At 36.8% G+C, this 25,566-nt stretch overlaps 1 protein-coding gene across 1 annotated transcript in view; it reads right to left on the reverse strand.

Annotated features, from left to right (window-relative positions):
• Positions 1 to 3,086: 3,086 nt before the first annotated feature.
• Positions 3,087 to 25,566, reverse strand: part of Ulk2 (unc-51 like autophagy activating kinase 2) — an 81,655-nt gene continuing 59,175 nt past the window's right edge. The window contains 12 exon segments of the mRNA XM_047544397.1: positions 3,087 to 5,311; positions 6,496 to 6,631; positions 8,860 to 9,017; positions 9,346 to 9,464; positions 9,863 to 10,041; positions 13,018 to 13,076; positions 13,079 to 13,225; positions 14,886 to 14,949; positions 14,951 to 15,036; positions 22,663 to 22,766; positions 23,117 to 23,304; positions 23,653 to 23,939. Of these exon segments, the coding sequence (XP_047400353.1) occupies positions 5,253 to 5,311; positions 6,496 to 6,631; positions 8,860 to 9,017; positions 9,346 to 9,464; positions 9,863 to 10,041; positions 13,018 to 13,076; positions 13,079 to 13,225; positions 14,886 to 14,949; positions 14,951 to 15,036; positions 22,663 to 22,766; positions 23,117 to 23,304; positions 23,653 to 23,939 (1,586 nt within the window). The 3' untranslated portion in view covers positions 3,087 to 5,252.

Here is a 25,566-nt window from a genome sequence, read left to right on the forward strand (position 1 = left end):
TGATTCTTGGCACCACATAAAAATAAATAAAATCAAGATCCATCAACAACAGAAGAAGAAGAAAGAAGATGATGAAAGGAGGAGGAGGAGGAGGAAAAAAGGAGGAAGAGGAGGAAGAAGGAGAAAGAGAAATAAGAAGAAGAGGAGGAGGAAGAGGAAGAAAAAAAGATAAGGAAGAAGAGGGAAGGAAGAAGGAAGGAGGAAGGAGGAGGAGGAAAGAGGAGGGCGAAGAAGGAAAGAGGAAGGAGGAGGAAGAAGAAAGAAGAGGAAGGAGGGAGGAGGAAGGGAGGGGGGAGGAGGGAGGAGGAGGAGGAGGGGGGAGGAGGAGGAGGAGGAGGAGATGGTAGTGGTCTGGGTCTGGCCAGTCTATAGAAGGTCTTCCCCCAGTTATCTGGTGATTTCCTGCCTGGCACATGGGTGTAGCTCAGTAATAGAGCACTTGCCTAGTGATGCCCTGGGTTCAATCACCAGTACCAAAAAAAGAGGAAAAAGAAAAAAAAAGAAATTCTTAAGTTGTAAAATACAGTTTTCAACACGTAAATGTTCAAGCTGGCACCTCCTAATAATATAAGCTAACTGTGCAAGACAGAACTATTTGAGAGGCAGCCTTGCCCTGCCAAGCCTGTGGCCCACCGGCCCAGGGCTTCATTACCCTATTATAGTTTGGATACAAGGTATCTCCAAAAGCTCCTGTGTTAAGAGGTGAAATGATTATGAGAGCTTAAACCTAATCAGTATATTAATCCATCTGATGGCTTAATAATTTGAATGGACTAGTGATGGTAACTGTAGGCAGGTAGGGCATGGCTGGAGGTAGGTTACTGGGGGTGTACCTTTGGGGTATGTATTTTGTTCCTGGTTCCTCACACTCTGCTTCCCAGCAGTCATGAGACGAGCAGCTTTCCTCACCAGGCCCTTCTTCCTTGATGTTCTGCCTCGCATTAGGCCCAGAGCAATAGAGTCAGCTAAACATGGACTGAACCTCTGAAACCATAGCTGAAAATAAATTTTTCCTCCTCTAAATTGTTCTTGTTAGGTAATTTTGTCACAGCAGTGGAAAGCTAACTAACATCACCCCCCATAGTCTCCATTACTCCAAATCTACTCTGGGAGGTAATGGAAGAGTTGTCAAGACAGGATATATCAAAATTATGAATATCTTTATGGCATATGAAAATGGGGCTAAAAAGCCTTCTACAAAAAGGAAAATCCTTCAGTTAATCCCCTTGCACAGCACCCTCAGGACCACAGGGTCAGGTGCTCCTCTGGACTGATCCTCACTCTAGTCAGGTCTCCTGCAGGCTCTCTGCTGGATACTGCACAAGATCTCAATCGTAGCAAGATTTCAGCCTGTTGTTTGTTCTGATTGCTGAAACCACCTTGATTCTATACCAGTTTGTCTTTGCCTCTAGCACAAATGCTGTGATTTTCTTTAAGTGGAGTTTTCCTGTGTACAATGCTTTTATAGAGGGATCATTTCTGATCGTTTTCTAATTCAGATAAGGAAAATACCATCTTGACTCCTCCCTTCAAGGACAGTACTATACCAAGGCTTTGATAAACAAGAAAGGAACCTGGGAAGGTCCTTATGTAGTCACAAGACTACATAACTTCAAGGGTCCAGAACCCAGAAGTAAATGGTCTAAAGCCATCTAGAAGCAGGCGCAGATGCTTCAAAGATCCAAGTATCAGGTGTGACAGGATCAAGTTCTCTGAGCAGTAGCTGCTCCCTGTGAAGTAATCTTTCCTATACAAATACCAATCGACTTTTCTTTATTCCAGAAAAAAACTTAAAAGTGCTAACAGAGACTATAACTGTGACTAAAAGTGTGAAGACTTCCACCAGAGCCTGTGCTCCAATCACTAATAGCACCTCAAGGACTTTTAAGTATCTGAGTCCATGCCACTCATGCCTGGCATTTCCAATTCAACTTTCTTCTCATTATCCTTGGACACTGAGGCAGCCTGACACTAATGTTAGCTCCTCCTGAACTGTTAAGTATGACTCTAGTGAGGACAGAACAGCTCCTCTTGTGGGAACCAGAAAACACTGGACCATGGGAAATAAGTCATCAACCCTCATTGAATATTGTTTCTCTCAACTAAAATGATCAAAATTCAAAATTGGGTGTCACCCATCATATGTGCAGCAGCAAGGGCGCTGTCACTGGGGTTTAACTCAGAGGTGCTCTACCAATGAGCTATACCCCCAGTCATTTCTTATTTTTGAGACAAGGTCTTACTATGTTGCTGAAACTGACCTCAAATTTGTGATTCTCCTGCCTCAACTTATAGTTGTGCACCACTGTGTCCAGTTTGGATGTCACTATTTTTAAATAAAATATTCTCAAACCATGAGAGAAGTTATTGCAAATGGCTAGCTGAGTCCAGAGGAGGAAGCCTCAGCACAGGGGTGAGCTGGAGGGAGAAATGCCATCCTTCCTGAACTGAGACAGTTTCAGGGGTAGCTGCAACTAAGCAAGCCCTTCGGAAAGGAGGCATGGGAACCCAGATGTGTCAGATATATTGGTTTGGAGGCCCAATTCCACATCCTTATGTCCACTGCATACAATTCAACTCCCTCCTTACTACCTTTGCTGGCATTCTGCCCTAACAATAGCCTCCTCCTGTACCTGACTCCTCTCAGTGGAAGGAAGGGAGCACAGGGCTGTAGGAAATAACTATACCAAGAACATACCTTCAAGACTAGTACAGGAGACAGTTAAAATAAATCTTGGAGTAGGAATTGCTAACTATCAAATTCACTACTAATTGCTCTATTTATATTTATAATCGTCCATAATTTTCCAGATATTAATTTGAATATAGGTGTCAACATGTGGACTGGTCCATTTCCACTTTATGAAATAAATGATATAAAATTTAAAAATATACTAGATGCATACCTGTAATCCCAGCTACTCATGAGACTAAGGCAGAAGGATCACAAGTCTGAGGCCAGCCTGGACAACTTAGTGAGACACTGTCTCAAAATTTAAAAAGGGCAGGAGATACAGCTCAGTGTGAATACCCCTGGATTCAAAGCCTTGTACCCTCCCCCAACAAAAAAAGAAATTAAAAAATACTCATGGAAACATAAAGCACTTGTTTATTATTGCTATAATCAAGGCAAAAATCTCTTAAAACGATCAGCCTTGATAATGGAAGTATAATCAGAATCGTTACTCATAAATTTACAGTTTGCTCTGTTGTTAAGACTTCACTGTTTCACACACACCAACAATAACAAGACCTTGACTACACAAGATGAAGAAAGAACTTGAAGTTACAAAGCATGGCTTGACCACTTTCCTCATTTCTGACTTTAGACCAATCACTTACCCTCTTTGAACCTGTTTCATCCTGTGTTTAAAAAAAGTTAGAAAGGGGGCAGAATAAACCTACCCACCCACGTAGAGGATCATTTGAGATAACAGAGGAGAGAACATGGATGAAATTGCACTGTTAACTCTAAAAAATTATACAAAAGACAGTATCAATAAGCAAGGAGGAGAAGGGATCATCAGTTTATAGAAGCCTGAATGACAGTCACCAAGAATCTTAAATCCTGGGATGTGACAAAGGACCTTAATGACCAAGTCCCCAGAGTAAGGAAGTATCTGCCTTGACATGTCACTTAATATGGACCCAACTGTAACCTAGAAACACTGTCAGTTTTATTTTACCTTAATATACATTTGTATAGGCAATAATAAAAGGCTATTACACAACGATTCAGTAAGTTTTAACTAGTTTCAAGAATAATGCATGCAGTTTACAAATGAGAGGTAGAAACACTGTATTAAAGACCTAAAAATACAAACATTATATAAATAAATGTTCAAATTAACTGCTGGAATTTCATACAGATAAATTAGGTAGAAATTACATTACTTTGTCAAAGTAAAAGAAAACCATGTTTGTTTGTTTTTATCAGTACATTAAAATTAGAATAATGCCAAAGAGCTTCTGCACAACTGTCAGTTCAGAGTATTTTATGTAAAAGGTTTAAAATAATAGGATTAAAACTGGTGAACAGTTTATTCAAGTATTCAAGCAGGTAAGTAAAGGAAACCAAATAATATACAATGTAGGAACCATTCCTAAAGGGATGTTAACTGCCTGCTTTTTCATTATGAGCTATTTGGTGAACTGTCAGGATTAACATTAAAAATACACATTAGGCTGGAGAGAGCTGCCCATTTTCCTAAGAGAAAACAAACCTAATTTTTCACTAACTTCATGTAGAAACTCCACATCACTAACAAGCCTTTGATCACCAACTTTGTTTTGGCCCTATGAAAATTCTCAAGAGTAGCTCTTGATTCATGATAGTTTTTCTAATACTGTCCAAATAAACCTATCCTTTAATAAACCTAAGTGGCAGGCATCAATGCACATTTTGCATGCACAAGGAAAAATGCAAAGTAAACACCAGCAACTCAAAATATTACTAAGAAGATCTGAGGTGTAAATAAACAACTAAAAAAAAAATGCAAAGGTTCACATGAACACAAGTTTTGACCATTTAAAAGTTCAATAGAGATTACATGTGAATTCTGGAAAGGGTATATGTATATAATGAAGTAAAATACTTTAAACAAGTCCATTGTGCCTCAGTTTTAAATTGCAAAATCCAATAATACACAGTTGTTTTAATAAATTAGTGCAACATGAAAGATTTTGGAAGAATTAACGTGTCCATACTAGATCAAATTGAAGATTTCAAAATTTCTTCCTAGAGCCATCTTTTGCTTCTTCTTAAACTATTTCTTCCTGAGCTGTTGAAAGATGCACGCTCAGGTTCAGATAAACTCACCCCAAACATCAAACTGCCTGAGGAGATGTAGATTCTTTTGCTTGTATACACCTCAGCAAACATATGGCATTTCATACATTGTTCTGTGAACTGAGTGAAGTGCCACTTGCCTTATTTCATGTTTTAATTATTCATAAGAATAAATGATAATTCTAGTTCTAAGGTACGTTTATTTACCAAGTTCAAACAGGGAGCAAAGTGGAATACTCTTTCTTCTCCTTCTACAAAGAAAAGGGGAAAAGGGAGTGTCTTCTCCAGTAAGGCAGATTTTCTACAAACGTAGTTTTGGATTGTTTCTCCTTTTTGAAATTGCTGCTTGTTCTTTGGTAGTCACCAGTTAAACTAGCTTCCTGGGGATGGGTGACAGAACCAAGCTGTAATCCCAAACTTATCACCTCATGCTCCCACAATGGTCCATGGACAAGCCTGCTGCTCACACAGTCGCAGTGCTACAGCAGAGTGCCGACAATCTTCTTTCAATACTAGACTTATCTAGAAATAAAATAATAAAAAATTAAATTCATAATAAAAAGCACTTATATTTTCAAAACCGAGGAAAGAACAACTAAGGGGAAAAAATCACTAACTCTATTGGCATCATTGTTTCTTTTCAATCTTTGCCCTGAAGGTAATAGAATATGAATATATATATATTTTTTCTATCTGGTAATAGTTTAGATATGATTTCTAACTTAGTGGTAAAATTTAGAGGAGTACATCACACAGAGAACATATGGATTTTAACAGGTAGCTTGCTTATAAGTACAAATAATGAGGACTGCTATCCCCTTGTGGCTCTTCCAAATGTGATTTGACCAAGTATACTTTACTAGGTCCACCACCTTCTCCTCAAAAATCTGATTGTTGGGCTTATATCTGATAAGTAGTAAAATCTCCTGGTAATCCTATCCATCTCTAGTACATATCCAGTACAGTATCACTCTCTAGTACATATTCTACATAGTATCAATCTGCAGTACATAGGATCTTTGTAGGATTCTTCAGTCATTAAGCCCAGGAGGCTTAAGACAGTTGCATTCAACAATAAAAACAACATTCTCCTACATACACGGGCACACACTTGCTAACAAAGTAATGCAGTGTAGACTAATAACTAAAACAATCTGTAATTTACATGCATAATCTCTAATCCTCACAACCCTGCAAGATAGCCATTATTATCTCCATCATATAGAATAAGAAACTAAGACAACAAAAAGTTTAAGTGATTTACTTAAGTTTGGAAAGCCAAGATTCAACCTAGGCAGTATATCTGTAAACCCTAAGCTCTTTTTATTACATACTTCAGAAGACAACTAAATTGCCATCAATAAATACAGTGGTCTTTTCTTATCCCCAAGGGATATATTCCAAGACCTCCAATGGATGTCTGAAAGCATCTATCTATCTATAAGCACTGCAATACCAAGACAAGAGATCTGATAACTAAGAGAGTTACTAAGTGACTAACAGGGTGGCATATCTAATAGAATAGGTATGCTAGACAAAGGGATGAAGCCATTCATCACACTACTCAGGACTGTACAAATTTAAAACATGGAGTGTTTATTTCTGGAGTTTTCCATTTAATATTTTTAGACCTTGGTTGATTCAGGTACTGGAAATGTGGGAAGCAAACTGAAGTTACTGGGAAACTATTATGTAGGTCAGCTTACATTTATGTACATTTTCAATGTCTGCAGGGTCCTGTAGAATCTTAGTTAGGCCTTCCAAGAGAAGGGCTGCCTTATGGTAGCGATAAACAATATCCTCAGTTTGCTGAAACATCTCATCCAGGGCTGCAGACTGAACCTGGAACCAGTCAACAAAAAGATTCTCAAATTTTCCAAGAAAATACAAATTCATCTGGGCAGTACAGCTTTAAAGAGCATCTACCTAAAATTAAGAAATTTTGATGAAATGCTATAGCCTACCCAATTATATAATACTTAAAGATTCATCAGGATGAACCATTTAAAGTAGATTTCAGGGGCTGGGGTGTGGCTCAGTGGTAGAGTGCTTGCCTAGTACATGTGAGGCACTGGGTTCAATCCTCAGCACCACATAAAAATAAATAAATAAAATAAAGGCATTGTGTCCATCTATAACCTAAAAAATTTTAATAAAATAGATTTCATTAAAATATTTTATTACAATAATATGAAACAATGTTAAAAGTCATTTGTTGGCTTCTTTTCCCAGTCAAAAGAATTTTCAGGTATGTGTAGTTACATTCACATTCATACATAATTATTGAGCACCTACCAATGCCAGGCACTACGCATACCAATAAAGGAGTGCTCACAGTCTGAAGGGAGACAAGTCTGCAAAACATGTATTTCTAATTCCAAGGGGCAAGTGTTATTTCAGGAGGAAGCATCAGGATGGCACAGAATACAGAGGAGGTCCATCTAACCCTGAAACAAAATATTAGGGGAAGCCTCCAGAAGGTGATGTTTAGGCTGAGACATAAAGAGAAGAAAGAATGAGCTTGGCGATAGGAAAGGTGGGAAGAGGTCTTTCTGGAAAGAGAACGGTAGTGTTATTCACTTGGGTTTTCCCAACAGCATTCTTAAGTTCTCTTTAATCACTAAAATGACAGAACTCTCAGTAATCTAGTATTCTAAATGTCAATATGCTCTTTCAAAAAATAATTTAAAGACAATTATAGTCAACTAAATAAAATGGATAAAGAAAATCAGAGTCATGAAAGGGAAAGAGAAAAAAAAACAACTAAATGTAACTGCTGATACCTCTAAGCTTCCTAAATAACCAGGGCAAAAGGAAGAACCTATTGAAGTTACAGGACTATTATTATCAGAAAGGAGAGAAGCATCACAATTCCTTATGAAAGAACATTTTTCTGGGCACAAAACTGTTAAGAAGTCATCATCATCTTTTTTTTTTTTTTTTTTTTTTTTCTTTTTGTATTGGGGATCGAACCCTGGGGCAATTTACCACTGAGTTACATCTCCAGGTCTTTTTATTTAGTATTTGGAGATAGGATCTCATTAAGTTTCCCAAGCTGTCCTTGAACTTGAGATCCTCTTGCCTGAGTCTCCTCAATAACCGGGGTCTTTTTCCCTGTTAAGAATACTGAATAACACAATGCCTCCTCATCAGAAACTCTATTTTCATTAGATGGGAAAGGACACGTGCCACCACACTTGGCCTTATGAAGTCTTAATTCAGTATAGAGTAATACAGTGCATATTATTCTTATCAACAGTTTGGAGCAATAAAATGTATATTATTCCTGTCATTTTATATTCCAAAGTTATTTTCATGTGACTAATCATTTTAATGCCTTTCAAAATAGGTCAAGGGTATAATAATAGTAAAATTCAAAGTAGACAAATGGGTGAAATCAATTATGTTACTAGAGTAAAAAAAAAAAAAAAAGATTAGTCAAAAATAAATTTTCCCCACTTAACCACTTATTTAATAGCTTCTGTTTTTATCTATGCTTCAGAGTAAATTTTCCCTAGTGGAGAAAGAAAACAAATTATTTCTGGTATTACAACCAGACAACTGGAAAAGTACATTTTCTTGATACTTATACTTTAATAAGGTCAGTTAAGTGGAACTTGTGCCCATGAATTTTTTTAATGGCTAACAAAGCAGTATTTTTCCTAATAGTTCTACTAAGCTAAAATGTCTTAAAAAGTAGAAAATGTAAAAACAGATCCAATGCTTTTAGACACAAACTATTAAAAGATGACATCATGCCTAATGTTAGCAAAGTTTAGCAGGAGAGGTAATAAGATTCTGGGCTGGTAATATAGCTCAGTGTTAGAGCACTTGCCTAGCATGCACAAGGCCCTGGGTTTAATCACCATACCACAAAAATAAAGAAAGAAAATATATAATTTTATCAAAAGTGGTAACCAGACTTATAAATTACATTAAGTGTTACTTAAGTGTTGTTGAACTTCAATTCCTCCTTTTGGAGGATGTAACCACAATATTTGGGATTCAAAAGACACTCTTAGAGATAAATACTGTAGTGCTATATAATATAAAATCTTAAAAAGGGTTACCATTTCCACAGCACAATTATAGATGAGTTTCTCTGCAGTTACACTGTTGATTTCATCAATAAACCTCTGTTTGTCAGAGAAGAAGCGAGTCAGCTTTTCTGTAAGTTTTTTGCACATGGTGATGCAGAATTTGTATCGCTCATTCAGACTTTTGACAACTGAAAAAAAATGAGAACTACTTTTAATTTTCCTCTAGAAATGATGACATGGAGACATACAGTTTTCCTGTTAATAGATATAAGGAAAGTGACAATACATGATCACTGAAAGGATTAGAAATCAGGTTTATGATCTCTATTTCAGTATGAAAAGACAAAATGAAGTCCTTACAACAACCTCTCTGTATCAAATACATGGTGAAAACCAATATCAGCATCTTTCTCCCTGTAAGAATACTGAATAACACAGTGCTTCCTCATTAGAAATTTTCCTTTCATTGGACAGGAAGGGACAACTACAGGGCTCCTAAAGCCACAGCTGCCATACCTTGTTTCACAGCCGTGGATGGACTCAGCTTCCCGGACTTGATCTGAGCTTTGGCGAGATGCAGGGAAGCTGCAAGCAGCTGTGCTGCTTTCATATATAACACCAGCTGTTCTACCCGCCTGCACAAAGACAGGAACAGAGGGTTATCTTGTGAACCAACCCACCAGACTTGATATTCCAACATTGAGCCACCACTCAAATCCTTTCTATGAGCATATCCTCCTCCTTATTTTTTTTAATGCAAATACAACTCCTGAAGGGAGAAGGTTTGACATGAACTTTGACTACAACAGAAATACTCAGGTAAAAATCCAAACCATCTCCTTATAAAGGCAATGCTAAGATTATAAAATACTCTTGGTTCATACAGTGACATCTAAAACAATGAAGTAACTTAGAGATTCCTTTGAAGCTTTTAATAATATTTGACTTTCAGTGGATGACAATGCCAGCAGCTCAGGCACAAGTATACAGAAAACAGGAATGTAGCAATGAATGACAGGGTAGGGGCACATACCCCCAGTCTTTGCTCAGCTGGCTGATCTGGTCCACAACCACACTCTCCTGAATCTGGTACAAGGACACAGCAGATGTGCACAGCTCAGGGTTCCCCCCCCTCACAGCTGTCAGGTCCAGCACACACTCCGTGAACATCAGCATCACATTCAGATGGCGTAAGGTGTCAGTGTGTTCTCGCTGCAGCAAAGACACTGTCTTAGAAAATTCTAGATTAAGAATTTCTGTATATGGTTGGGCATAGTGGCACACAACTGCAATCCCATCTACTTGGGAGGCTGAAGCAGGAAGACAAGTTTGAGGCCAGCTTGGATAACAGAAACAAACAAAAGGACTGGGGATAAAGTTATGCAATTCACTGGTACAGTGCTTGCCTAGGCCCTGGGTCCAATCCCCAGTACGGGAAAAAAATTTGTCTGTATTCATTTTGTATGTAGAGTTTTTCCATACTTAGGAATGTCAGAATGATCAAAGGAGACTGACATTTTAAATTTCAGAAGCTGGAAAGAAAACTAACAAAAATAAAAACAAATGTGGGTTTGTACAAGTGTTTATATGTGTTTCAGAGCTCCAAAAAGAGGAGGTCACTATGCTTTTACCAGAATAAAAACAAAAACCAAAAGATCAAATCAATATATTCAAGACAAAAACATGACAAAACAGACATCAAAACTGCATGGACAGCTACTTGGGAGGGTGAGATAGGAGGGTCACAAGTTTGAGGCCAGTCTGGGAAACTTAAGAGACCCTGCCTCAAAACAGAACTTTAAAAAATGGGCAAAGGATATAACCTGATTGGTGCTCAGTGAGAGAATACCTGTCTAGTCTATGTGAGGCCCTGAGTTCAAATTTTAAAAGCAAGGATACTCTGCACACTAAAATCACTTTATTTTTTGAGATGGGGGTCTCTGCTATGTTACCCAGGCTAGTCCCTTATCTCCTAGGTTCAAGGAATCTTCCTAAGTAGTTGGGATTCCAAGTATGTGCCACTGTGCCCAGCTCTCAATCACAATTCTTAAGTTTAGTGAGTTATTGTTATTTCAGTTTCTGGTGGCTTTTCAGTTAATAGTCATTCCTAATACCAAAACTCTAATTTTCTATGTTCTTTTCAGTTAGTTAGAGAGGAGCACAGGAAGACATAACAGCAATCCGAGGGATGCTGTCATTTTAAAATGTGCAGTCAATTTTTGCTTTGAGATTTGTCTTAAATTGTAAATGTATTTTGAAATTTCAAGCAAGTACTAAAAGTTTCTCACTCTCCTTTCATGGTTAAAAGAAGAGTATCATTTCCCTAAAGACAGGAGAATAATTTATTCAATTTCTGAGTCTCTCTGCTCTGTGACAGCATATTGTCAACTATATGCTCCAATATGTTGGACCACAAGCTGGAATGTTATTTATATCTAATTTGATGGAGACTAAAAAAACTCAGATTTTTTCTAACTTTAGACTGGACTAGATATACTTTCAAAATTACTACCACAAAATCACTATTAAAAATTTGCATGCAATATTTTATAATTTTATGTGAAGTAGTTAATCCCTGTTTTCTTTCTTTTAATTTTTTTTTTTTTTTTTTTTTTTTAGTTATAGATGGACATAGTACCTTTATTTTATTTATTTATTTTTATGTGGTGCTGAGGATTGAACCCAGTGCCTCACACATGCTAGGCAAGTGTCCTACAATTTGATCCACATCCCCAGCCTGAAATAGTTAATTCTTATTCATACAAAATAGAAATGTTAGAGATCCTACATGGAGAGAAAATTTGCTCTTTAGTTGGTTGGACAGTTGATCATTTTAATTTAAACCTTAGTCTAAGTTAAGACCTCAGACATCCAGGAACCGAGGACACATTATTCCACTGAGTGTTTTTCCTGAATTAGAGAGTGAAGAACTAAGCATACACATCTCTGAAATCATAAAACAAACTCTGGGGGCTGGGGAGATAGCTCAGTTGGTAGAGTGCTTGCTTTGCAAGCACAAGGCCCTGAGTTCGATCCCCAGTACCACAAAAAATAAACAAATAAAACAAACTCTGGTTTTGGATTTATGCTCACATATTTCAGATTATATAAAATATATTTCTTTTCTGTAGAACTGGATCCACAGAGGAAAGGTACTAATTTATAAACATGAATATAGCAGGTGTATTACTTTGTTAATGACCAATCTGTCATTATTGGTTTACTATTACTGCTAAAAATTTTAAATTAACTTGGCCCAAGTGGCACATGCCTGTAATCCCAGCATCTTGAGAGGCTGAGGCAGGAGGATTGTGAGTTCAAAGCCAGCCTCAGCAATGTAAGAAGGACCTAAACAACTCAGTGAGACCCTGTCTCTAACTAAAACAATACAAACAAAGGCTGGGGATATGGCTCAGTGGTTAAGTGCCCCTGGATTCAATCCCCAGTACCAAATAAATAATAATAACATAATAAATATTATTTTTATTTAAAAATAATAAACCAATGATGCCTATTTATTTTTATGTTTAAAGGAAACTTTGAGAATAAAAGGTTATGTTTTTAGGACAGATTATGCTGTAAAATCTTATAAACAGTAAATAAACTTTGAATAAAAAATTGAGAACACAATCTGTATGTGTCACTTCCTTTGAACCATAGGTTGCTACGGATGAGTGTAGTGACATTATTTTGAAAATGTATCAGTAATGTTTTTCAAAGTGATAAGAAAGAAGCCAGAAGTGGTGGCACATGCCTATAATCCCAACAGCTAGGGAGGCTGAAGCAGGAGGATTTCGAGTTCAAAGCCAGCTTCAGCAACTTAGCGAGGCCCTAAGCAACTAAGGGAGACCCTGTCTCTAAATAAAATATTTAAAAAAGGGCTGGAAATGTGGTTCAGTGGTTAAGCGCTCTGGATGTCTGTAATCTCAGCTACTTGGGAGGCTGAGGCAGGAGGATTATAAATTCAAGGGCAACCTCAGAAACTTAGCAAGATCCTGTTTCAAAAAAAAAAATAAAAGGAACTGGGGATGTAGCTCAGCTGTAGAATGCCCCTGGGTTCGAGTATCAGGGAAGAAAAGAAAAAACATAATTTCAGAATCGTTCAATTTATTTCACCCTTTTGTCATCACTAGAGCACGCATGTCATATCAACATTGTAATAACACACCACTGTAGTCTTTTCTCTACCTCCATCAGTGTCTCCTCTGGCAGTTCGGGAGCTTCAAAAGTGATGAGCCCCTCTAGGCTGGGGGTGAAGCACCATAAGGCACATATCTCAGGCTGGGAGCTGCCTCTGCTCCTGGCGGGGAAGAGCCCAAGCCCGGGCCAAGTGGGGAGCCCACACACATTAGGCCACTAGCAGAGCACAGAGAGCCTCCTGAGCTGCTGGACCCCACTGCAAGGAAACATAAGACACGGCACAGCATCCTATATTTAAGTCACAAAGGGGCTTTTACACCTACTGCTCCTCTCATTTATTGAACAAAACCTACTGAGTAAAAAGTTCAAAGAAAAGTCCCTGGTCCCCACCCTACTTAAGCATATGAATAGTTTTTATTTTTCCATGTTCACTTACAATCTTTGTCTATATGTACATTTTATAGACATCAGAGCTAGTTTTCTCATATTCTACTCTAAAAATTTATATCATAAATATTTCTCCTTGTTGCTTCATCAGTTTCATAATTATAAGATGCAATGGGTGTACAGTAATTTACTGTCTATATATGCAATGTTTATCTGGAGTCATTTATACTACTTCTGATTTTGTTCATGTAATTGCAATGAAATTAACAGTTTTTCCCTCTTCTGAATGACTTCTATGTGATAAATACTCAAAAGTGGTAGGTGTTATAAACAAGAAAGGAATTACCATAGATAGAATATTATAAACATTTTTATAGCTTTTCCTCAGAATTGTCACATTACTTTCTACAGAAGCTATAAGCACATATATCCCACTAAAGCTTGACTACACTGGGCATTATAGTTTTTAAAAATGTCACTATAAACTGGGTAAGGTGGTGCACACCTGTATTCCCAGCAGCTTGGGAAACTTAAGCAGGAGGATCTTGAGTTCAAAGCCAGCCTCAGCAAAAGGGAGGCGCTAGCAACTCAGTGAGAGCCTGTCTCTAAATAAAACACAAAATAGGGCTGGGGATGTGGCTCAGTGGCCAAGTGCCCCTGAGTTCAATCCCTACTACCAAAAGAAAAAAAAAGTCACTGTAGTTAACAGATATAAAGTGTTATGAAGATCTTTACGGTGATTTTCTTGGGCTGGGGTTGTAGCTCAGTGGTAGAACGCTTGCCTAACGTGTGAGGCACACATGTAAATAAATTTTTAAAAATAATAAAATAAAATAAAATGGCATTTTTCTTATTTATCATTTAAGATTATAAAACATTTTTAAAACTAAGATTTTAGTTCTACCACCCACTATCTTTGTTTATAGTGATATCCTGATTAGCAACTTAAATAACACAAGGTACAATATATATGATGATGATATATACTGATTTTGAGTCAAATCTAAACACTTTCTTAATTTTTATATTAATTAACTACTTATAGAGTATGGATAATAATTAAAAAGCCTATTAGCCTATCTAAACATATATAGGAATAAGCAGAAACATGGGGACCCAAAGAATAAAAAACACTTAAGCTTCTAAAAAACAAAAACATATTTTTGATTTATTAGATATACTAAAATAAGATTTCAAAATATAAGCTGAGCACTATGGATACACAACTGTTTCTTCATGGATAGTCATTCACACTGTATTTTATATTACATATGAACATATAGCATAATGGATATTTCTAGATTAATATATATAATATAGCACTTTTACTTTACGAAGTCTTTTTTTCCTCCCAAAAATGTTTCCTCATTACTTCTTTTAACCCTTGAAGAAAAATAAATAGGCCCATTTCACTGGCAAAGAAACTGAAGTCCAGAGAAATTCAGTGACTAAAGTTGCCATCCTACATCACCCTCAGAACACCACACTCAAATACTAGCCACAAATTGAACAGGACAAATGTTCCTCACCTGAGGTGGTTCTTGTTCGAAGAACCATATGAGTACAAGTGGGGGCTGTGGCGCTGTGTGGAGGAGGACCCCACAGTGAAGAGGACAGCCCTGGAACTTGCAGTGGTTCCTGCTGGTGGTGCCAGTACAACACCACAGGCTCCTGCAGGAGCTACAATAGTTTACAAATGTCATGTTACCTTGACGGTATTTCTACTATCTGGAGGTGGAATTACATGGAGACTTTAACTTTTACATTAGTTATTCTTAACATAAAGCATTTATTACTCAAAATCAGAAATTTGATACAATATTTTCATTAAAATATTTCACAGTAATCTCAGCTGTGAATCTTCTTCACACCAAAGTCTAGTATTTAGTTACTTTTGTTTTGCTGTTGTGGTACTAAGGATTGAACACAGGACCCTGCACACACTAAAAAAATACTTTACTACTGAGCTACATCCCAGACCTTTTTATTGTTTGAGACAAGGTCTCCATAAGTTGCTGAGGCTGGCCTTGAACTTTACAATCTCCTGCCTCAGACTCCCTAGTCAGTGGTACTATGGGTGTATGTCACCTCGCCTGGCTCATCTCCAGTCCTTCATAGTTAGTTTTGAATACTTCTAAAATACATGAACTGCCAAGTCACACCTATTGAAGATAATTTGAAAAAGCAGAAACTGAGAACTGGGAATACAAACTGGAGGTTAAACCGAAATGGTGATCAGAAATCTCCATTGTAATACAGTTTCAGAAAAACACAAAAAGTTGAGACAAAGTACATTTATGCCTTAGAACAAAACCTACCATCTGTCAGGATCTGAAAATAGACAGGACAGATGTCAAAAGGACTGAGGGACTAAGTTTGGGATACATGAAGAGTTGGTGAAAATTGTTTCATCTACCAAACAGGCAGAATCAATAAAATTATTGATTTTTCACACTCAAACATTACATGTCTGGGAACACAAATGGAGGCAGGGTTAATTCAATCATAAAAGACACTGAACAAAATACAAAAAAAGATTTCCTCAATGTCCATCTTATCTACAACAAAACATAACAAAATAAGAGCACATATCAAGAGAGGAAGAAAGAGCTCATAAAGATCAATTCACACAGCTAAACTATGGAACCAACCTAGGTACCCTTAAACAGATGAATGGATAAAGAAAATGTGGTACTATACACAATGGAATATTAACCATAAAGAAGAATGAAATTATGGTAATTGACAGTAAGTGGATGGAACTAGAGACTATCATGCTAAGTGAAATAAGTCAATTCTAAAAAACCAAAGCCAAATGTTCTCTCTGATATGCAGATGATGACTCACGAACAGGGTGTGGGGGAAGAGGAGTGGAGGTTCACCAGATTGGAAAGGGGGAGTGGGAAAAAGGAGTGGGGAGGGGATGGGGATGGGAATGGGAAAGGCAGTAGAATGAATCAGACATAACTTTCCTATGTTCATATATGAATATACGATCAGTGTAACTCTATATCATGTACAACTACAAGAATGCAAGTTATACTCCATGTATAATATGTCAAAATACATTCTATTGTCATGTGTAACTAAAAGAATTTAAAAAGGAAAAAAGTTCATAAAAATGTTGTAGGAAACAAGGAAACAGTAAGTAGAAATTAATTAAAGACCACCTACTGTTTTATAAGATGTATCCTCTATTTAATGTAATGCTCCAGATTTTACTTTAAGGATGTTCATGGGTATATTTTAAGACCCAACAACCCTAATTATTTTTTTCTGAAGGTTTTAAGTTTTTCCTGTTTTCAATAGTTTTTGTTTTCCAAAACAGAAACTTCATGGCTAGAAAGAGAAATCTGTAATTTCAAATGATATAACAAAGTTCATTGCAAAAGAAAAAGAGAATACAAATTATCAAAGATGCATTTTATGCCTAAAATATTCTTAAGAATGAAAAATCCAGTTTCACATCTATTAACCTGTACTTAAAAGTATAATGCACACTCATGTGGAATTAATAAGCTCTAAAATTAAACTTATTTATAAAGGAGAATAAGACATATGGTCACACTCAGACAAGCTGTTTTCAAAAACTATTCTAACTCCAGGTAACTTGGTAACTTGGCAAAAAAACACCAAGAAGAAAATGACTTCTAGATTCTCAGTGTGAAGAGTTCCACAGACCAGTTCCTCAGTGAACAACCTATACTGGTAAAATCTTTTTTAAAATAACCACTTAAGGCTAGGGGTATAGTTCAGTGGTAGAGCCCTTACCTAGCATGAGAGAGATCCCGATTCAAATCTACAGCACCACCCAAAAATACAACTTAAGGTCTAAAAATTGTCCTGAAGGACATACAGGAAGAGACATTTATTAAAGAAAAATCATGTGTACCCACCCAAGAACAGTGGCACAGGCCTGTAACCCCAGCAACTTGGGAGGCTGAGGCAGAAGGATCATAAATTTGAGGCCAGTCTCAGCAACTGTGTGAGACCTGTCTCAAAAAATAAGGTCTGGAGATACAGGTCAGTGGCAAAAAGTGCTCCTGGATTCAATCCTCAGTAAGTTGCAAAAGAAAAGAGAAGAAAAGAAGGAAAATCCACAACTCAGCAAGAACTGTTTCTGGCTCTCTACCCACAGGGTATAACTTCTAGCCTAGGCCAGCAGACTAGAGACCTTATTGCACTCACTCCTGCTACTTGCCCAGCAGAGGCAAATCAAGAAGACCAGAGGCTTCCATCTCTGCCCAGCTCCAGGTTTACAAAGCTGGAGTATCTCTCCAAGACAAATGGGCAACTGTTCTCATTCCTAACTCCGGAGCAGTGGTGGAGAAGCACTTCCCAGTGCTATGGAGGCAGGGAAACAGAGAATTCTGAAGTTCTCCCTATTGCCCCTGACTTTGTTTGAAATAAGAGATCATAGGAAGTTTAACCCTAGGGTGCTGTCAAAATGATGAAGATTTTGGTGGTAAGCAAGTAAAAGGAAGCTGGTAACTCCATGAGAGCAACAATTAAACAACAGTCCAGCTAAAGTTTATCAGAACCAGGGAAAGACAGCCAAGAACCTTCCTGTGTTACAAACAAGGCTCAAATACTGTTCTCAAAGACTATTCCTACAAATTGGCCAGAATTAAACTAGACCTGTGAAACAACTTATCTCCCAGGGCATCATTAAAAACATAAAGCAACCAACTAGTAATTAGTGGAGGAAACAGCTGAGTGTGATACCAAGATAGGACTCCACTTGGGAGATCAGAGAAGAAAGAGAATCCTTCTAGAACTACCGCCTTGTGAACAATGGCCAGGTAGCGAAGTGGTAGAGCATTAGCTGTGGCCAGCATGTGTCTAAGTTCCTGGATTCAAATACTAACACTGCAAAACAAAAAAAAAAATCCAAAATTATTGTCCACTTAGCCAACTTGCACCCTTTAAGGAATGATATCAGGCTTCATAATGCAAGGTAAACAGACTTCACTGAAACAGTCTACCAAGACGAAACAAATAAGAAAGCAAAAAAACCAACCTGGGAGTGGGAGGAGAGCCACGTCTAGAATTACTACAAAATATACATAAAATGTTCATTTTTCAACAAAAATTATGATACAAATAAATTATTAATAAAGTATAACCATATACAGGAAAAAAAAAGCAGGCAACAGAAACTACCTGAATTTTAAAAAGCCAAACTAATCAAGACTTCACAGTAACTATTTTAAACATGTTCAAATAATGAAAGGAAATCAGGCTTTAAAAAGTAAAGAAACCAGACATGGAGGCTCATGCCTATAATCCTGGCTACTTAGGAAGCTAAGAGCCTTGGCACTTTGTAGACCCTGTCTCAAAACAAAATTTTTTAAGGGCTGGGAGTGTAGCTTAGTGGTAGAGTGCCCCTGGGTTCAATCCCAAGTACCATAAAAAATAAAACAAAAAGTATGTATGATAATAATGTCTCATCATTCTGAGAAAATTAATAGAAATTATTTTTTAAAATGGAAGTTCTGGAATTAAACAGTATAGTCAAGGGCTGGGGAGACAGCTCCGTTGGTAAAGTGCTTGCCTTATAAGCACAGAGCCCTGGGTTCGATCCCTAGCACCGCAAACTAAAAAAAAAAAAAGTACAGTCATCTTCCCTTATCCACAGTTTTGCTTTCTGTCAGTCAACTGTCCAAAAATGGAGAATAAACAGTTCATAAGTTTCAAACTGCTCTATATTCTGGGGTAGTGTGATGAAATCTCATGTTGTCCAGTCTAAGATGTGAAACATTCTTTTGTTCAATATACCAGAGTGTATATAACCCAACCACTATTCATTTAATGTCTTATCAAATTGACTGGTGCCGTATCACCATAGTTGTGTGTTCAAGTAACTCTTATTTTACTTAAAAGTGACCCCAAAGTGAATAGTAGTCATGCTGGCCAAAGAGAAGCCATTAAGTTCTTCCTTTCAAGAAGAGTGAATATATACCAAAACATTAAAAAAAAAAAAAACACTTTGAGACAGCAAACGAGAGGACCATGTTTCACATAACTTTTATTACAGTATGCTGTTATAATTGTCCTGGTTTATTAATGTTATTGTTAATCTCTTACTGTGCCTACTTTATAAATTAAACTTAATTTTGGGTATGTATACATAGGAAAATGGGACATAGGGTTTGGTACTACCTGAAGCTTCAGGAATCAACTAAAGGTCTTTGAATGTACCCCCAGATGCAGATAAGGGAGAGAATACTATATAATAACAGAAATGAAATTCACTGTAGGGGCTCAAAGCAGATTTTGAATTGGCAGAAGAAAGAATCTCAGAATTTAAAGGCAGATCAATGAGAATTAAGTAATCTCAAAACAGAGAAAGAAAACATAGTATAGTTAACCTTTGAATAACACAAGGGTTGGCAGGGGGTGGGGGCACCAACTCTCACACAGCTGAAAACTGGAGTATAATTTCTGACTACTCCCAAACTTAACTAGTAATACCTGCTGTTGACTGCAAGTTTTACCAATATTATTAACAGTCAACTAATAAGTATTTTGTATGTTACATGTATGTTATATATGGTATGTTATATATTTGTATGTTATATATGGTGAAAAATATGCAGGAATGACAAGAGATTACTTTTTACATTTAATTTTTATTTTTTTAATGACATTTGTACTTATTTATATGGGTACAGTATTAAGATTCTATACATGTATACATGTGTAATGATCAAATTAGGGTAATTAGCATTTCTGTCTCCTCAAATTATTATCATTTCTGTGTGTTGAGAACCTTCAAATTCTTCTCTGGTTATTTTGAAATGTATTATTAATTGTTGTAGATTACAATTACCCTACTATGCCAAAGAACATGAGAACTACTCCCCCACACCAAACTATATTTGGTACCATTTTCTGCCCTCTATCTTCCTCCCACTATCTTTCCTATGCTCTAGTGGTCTCTATTCTATTCTCTACTTCTAAGTGATTGACTGAGAACACGTGATATTTCTGTCCCTGACTTATTTACTTAACATAATGTTCATTTGTTATTGCCAAAAAAGTCTGGATTTCATCCCTTTTATGGTTGATAATATTGAAATATTTTCTTTTATTCACTCAAGTCTATGGAAACCTATGCTGATTCTGCATCTCATCTTACAGTAGTGCTATAATAAACATGAAAGTACAGATGTCTTTAACATACAAATTTAATTTCCTCTGGATATTTAGCCAGTAGTGAGACTACTATGTATTGGTAGTTTTCAATTTTTTAAGGAACCTTCATCCTGTTTTCCACCAAATAGTGTACAAGAATTCTCCTTTCTTACATCCTTGACAGCATTTGTTATTTTTGTATATTTTTTTATTTGGTGTGTGTCAGGGTAGGGGCAGTTATTGGAGATTAGACTAGGGGTTACCTCACCACTAAAAAACTATATACTGAGTCTTTTGCGGGGGGGCCAGGAGGGGGAACCGGGATTGAAACCAGGGCCACATCCCTAGTCTTTTAAAATATTGTTTATTTATTTAGAGACAGGGTCCTATTGAGTTGCTTAGGGCCTCACTAAGTTGTTGAGGGCTGTCTTTGAACTGTTGGTCCTTTGCCTCAGCCTCCCAAGCTGCTGGATTAAAGGTGTGTGCCACCATGCCTGGCCCAAGACCCTTTTTAAAATTTGTTAATTCTGAGACAAGATCTCATTGCTCTTGCTAAGTTGCCCAGGCGTCCTCTGAGACAAGATCTCATTGCTCTTGCTAAGTTGCCCAGGCAGTCCTCAAATTTGTGATCCTCCTGTCTTGGCCATAGTAATGTGTGAGGCACTGGGTTTGATCCTCAGCACCACATAAAAATAAACAAATAAAATAAAGATATTGTGTTGGACTGGGATTGCAGCTCAGTGGTAGAGCACCTGTCTAGCACGTGTGAGACACTAGGTTCCATTCTCAGCACCACATAAAAAAATAAATAAAATAAAATATATTGTGTCCCTCTATAGCTAAAAAATTTTTTAAAAACAAAGATATTGTGTCCATATACACCTAAAAATACTTAAAAAAAAAAAAAAAAAAAAAAAGGACTGGGGATGAAGCTCAGTAGTGAAGCATCCCAGGATTCAATCCTAAAAGAACGGAAGAAAGGAAGATAGAATTGAAAAACATCATTAAAGGGATCAAAACATAAAACTAGAAAATATTCACTTAGTGCAAAAGAAAGCAGTAAAGGGAGAACAAAAAGAAAGAAAAAGAAAACAAGCCAGGTACAGTGATGCACACCTGTAATCCCAGCAACTCGGGAGGCTGAGGTAGGAGGATCACAAGTTCAAGATCAGCCTCAGCAACTTAGTGAGGCCCTAAGCAATTTAGTGATACCCTGTCTTAAAATAAAAAATAAAAAGGGCCCGAGGATGTGACTCAGTGGTTAAGCACCCCTGGGTTCAATCCCTAGTACCAAAAAAAGAAAAAAAAAAGTAAAATGTATAGGTAAATTACAGCTATGTCAATAATATTAACATGGAAACAAATTAAATAATCTAAGCAATAGGTGGAGATTGTCAGATGAACAAGATCTAACTCTGTTCCCACAGAGGACAGACTTTAGTGTCAATGCAAGGTTGAAAGTAAAGGATGAGAAATGACATCATACAAACAACCATCATAAGAATGACACTGGCCTTCTCTTCAAACACCTTGCAAGCAAGAAGAGAGAACAGTGAAATATCTCTTTGGATTAGAAACCATGTTCAATCAGATATTTTGTTGGCGCAGGTACTTCTTCCTTTGGATATTCAGAGAGTGAATCAATTTAAAAATCAGAGAAAATAAGACCAAAGAGATTACAATAGATTCCCAAATCTGAATATACATAATAATCACCTAGGGATTCCCAGAATCCATCCCCAGAAAATTTGATTAAGCAAGTCTGGGTTAGGGTCTGGAATATCCATTTTGTTTTTGTTTGTGACCAACTATGAAAGGTTCAGAGATCTCAGTAACCAGATCGTTAAAGAATCCAGTTGCTGTCAAAGAAATACTCAGGAGTACATGCATGTTTAGGCTAACTTTGGCCTACATAATCTTACTGATAAAAAACAATCTTGGGAGGAATTTCTTCCAACTCACAGGCTGCTGATCATCAAGAAACAAATAAGCCTCTGTCATAACAGACACGAGGAAGGAAGATGAGATGACAGGGATGACCTCTAGCACTTTAAGAAAATACATCTGAGTTGTTTTAAGCCACCAAACTTGTGATCATTACAAGAGTAATAAGAAAGTAATGCATATACTTACAAATTACCTGCCTAAAAAAAATAAGATTTTTCTTACCTATATCCATCGGTCGTTCTGTATTTAAACTATCAGTGCTGCCCTGGTGTCCACCTAAAGATGCCTTTACTTGTTGATCTGATAACTTCCCAGTACTGACAGATCTAAAAAGAACAGTGATGTTATTAATGGGAAATTCACTTTTTAAAAATAGAAGGGTTAACAGGACATTAGAGAATAAGGAAACAAAAAATAGATGTTAAACAATTCAGGGTAAAGATAAACTTCCAAAACAAAAAAAAAAAGACAGAAATAGAATGTTCAAGTTCAGGGACAAGCCCTGTATTTACATAGTTAGAGGAAGTTTCAGACATTCTGAAGTATACAATATGCATTAACAATCATATAGTATATGCCAGCTACTAATGTGGTCTGGTTGCTTTTATAATAAAAATGTACTTATTTTGCTATTATAGTTTTTATTTTTAAGATTAGAGAAGAAACAATATCTTACCTGCCAAACACTGCTTTGTTCTGTTGTTCAAATCGATGCCTCTCCCTTCCTTGTACCAAAAGGCAATGGGAACATTCCCGTGGGTCATTCCCATCTTTGGACTGCCCTTCAGCAGGCCCATGACGAGTAACCAAAGCTAACAGGTTGGAAGACGCTTGTGTTTTAGGGATTTTGAAAGGAGCTGTGGTCTAAACAAACATATGTAAGCTAGTTAATATGATGGATGAAATGTTCAGAATTTTGGCAGGCTTTATGACACACTAATCAGGAATATGAGCTGTGGAGTTAGACATGGATTCAAATACTGGCTCTTCTATTTACAGCCTGTGTGATCTTCGACAGTTCATTTAAGCTCTAAACTTCAGTATCCTTTTCTGAAGATTAACGAGATCATGCACATAAAGCATTCAACAAGTACTTATACTGTGCCTGACACATAGTAAGTGCTCATTAAAATTAGGGTTATTCTCATCATGAATTCTTTCCATAAAGTACTAAAACAGTTCATGATCTACAAAAAGGCTTAAGAAACACACCTTAGTAGGAGAACCAATGATTGTTGGTAAAGGAGTTTTAAAGAACCAATCGGAACTCCGTGGAGAGGATCCCATGTGCTTGGTGGGAGAGGTTCCAAGGCTGCCAGGCCGACTGGGCTGAGGTGAGTAGCTGTATCCAGCCCCAGCATGAGATGGGCACACAGGGTCAGAGTGCTGTTTTCTTAGCTTCTGTTTGTTCTGATAGATGTCAGTAAGGGTAGGGGCGCTCTGTAGTCTAGCACCCAATAAGAGAGACTGTGGTGACTGAGCCTGTGGCACTGGAGAACCTACCAAGGAAATGAATGAAAAGGTTAACCCATAGTAAAGAAGTACAGAGCAAAAACTTAGGAAACAAGAGGGCAAGTTTTAGAAAGAGAATTCTAACAAATGTCTTATATTTAACAAGATTTTTCCACAAGATGTTTGCTTGCTAAGATATTTTCTGGCATCCTTTACAAAACAAAGACAAATATACTATTGTTCATATTCTCAGGAGATGGAATATATTGACAATGGATATATGAACTGTTTTTGTCAGGAGTTAACAACTCAGATTAATATGAAGTTAAAGGGATCTATGTAGTTAATGGTTAAAGTTAATGAAAACAACAAAGGCTAACATTGAATCTTTCTTTTCTTTTCTTTTTTTTTTTTTTTTTTTTTTTTTGGTGGTACTGGGGATTGAACCCAGGGCCTTGTGCATACAAGGCAAGCACTCTACCAAATGAGCAATATTCCCAGCCTGGATTTCTATTCTTGATATGAATGTATATTTGAGTGTATCAAAGCAATTATTCTCTTTTCTTACATAGCAACTAAAGGACTTTTCAAACTCCTTATTTGAAAAGAAAGTATGTAAGACATAGGAAAGAAGATCATAAAGCTAACAGACCTATCCTGGGTTTTACTTTGTTTAAACCTAACAGATATAAGGATATTTTGTATTGTGTATTTTGTCAGTTTGAAGAATATGACACATTTAAAACTTAAAATATTTGAATTCTCTAAAAATAAAACACACCTCCCCATGGATTTTCTTGACTCTTAAAGGAACATTACATCCAGAGCCTGGGAGACTGGGCACCCCTTTCCACATAAAAATCAGGCTGCTGTCAACTGAAGGTTCACTAAACATTGAGTTCCAGTTACACATTCTCCGGAGTTTCGTGCAAGTCAAACTATCCCTAATAACATTAAGGAAATGCAAATATTCTTACTGACCTAACCATCATCTTTACAAGATTCCTTCAACTAACCAACTCCTTTTATGCCTAAATAACAGAATTTGACTTATAAAAGTGTGATTAACACATCTTTTCCAACACATATATTTTATAACAAAGAAATAAACATCTATATTTCTTTTTTATTATGCTGACTGGTGGCTCTTACCAAGAATATATTTATCAAAGCAACAAAATTTCATTTTCTTTTATTTTTTAGGCACATTTAAAATATTTTATTATTTTTATTTTTTATTTATTAGTTATTTGTAGTTATATATAACATTAGGATTCATTTTGACATAATTACAAAAACACAGAATATAATTTTCTCTAATTCAGTCCCGAGTGCTTCCCTTTTTCCTTCCCTCCTTCCTGTTATTTCCTTTCCTCTACTCTATTGATTTTCCTACCACTTACTTATAGTTGTTGATCTTTTAAATTAGTGTCTTATAGATTCACATAATGGTGAGATTCACCATGGTATATTCATATATGTACATAGGAAAGTTAGGTCAGATTCATTCCACTATCATTTCCTTATTCCATTCCTCTCCCTTCCTCCCTCTCAATCCCCTTCCTATACTCCACTGATCTTCTGTTTTGATGGAATTCCCACCCCCATTTTCTTTTAATTTTTTCCCCTTATTTAGGATTAGCTTCCACAAATCAGAAAAAACATTCAACTTTT

This window comes from Sciurus carolinensis, chromosome 3 (genome assembly GCF_902686445.1).
Source record: "Sciurus carolinensis chromosome 3, mSciCar1.2, whole genome shotgun sequence".
In the NCBI taxonomy this organism is placed as follows: Eukaryota; Metazoa; Chordata; class Mammalia; order Rodentia; family Sciuridae; genus Sciurus; species Sciurus carolinensis.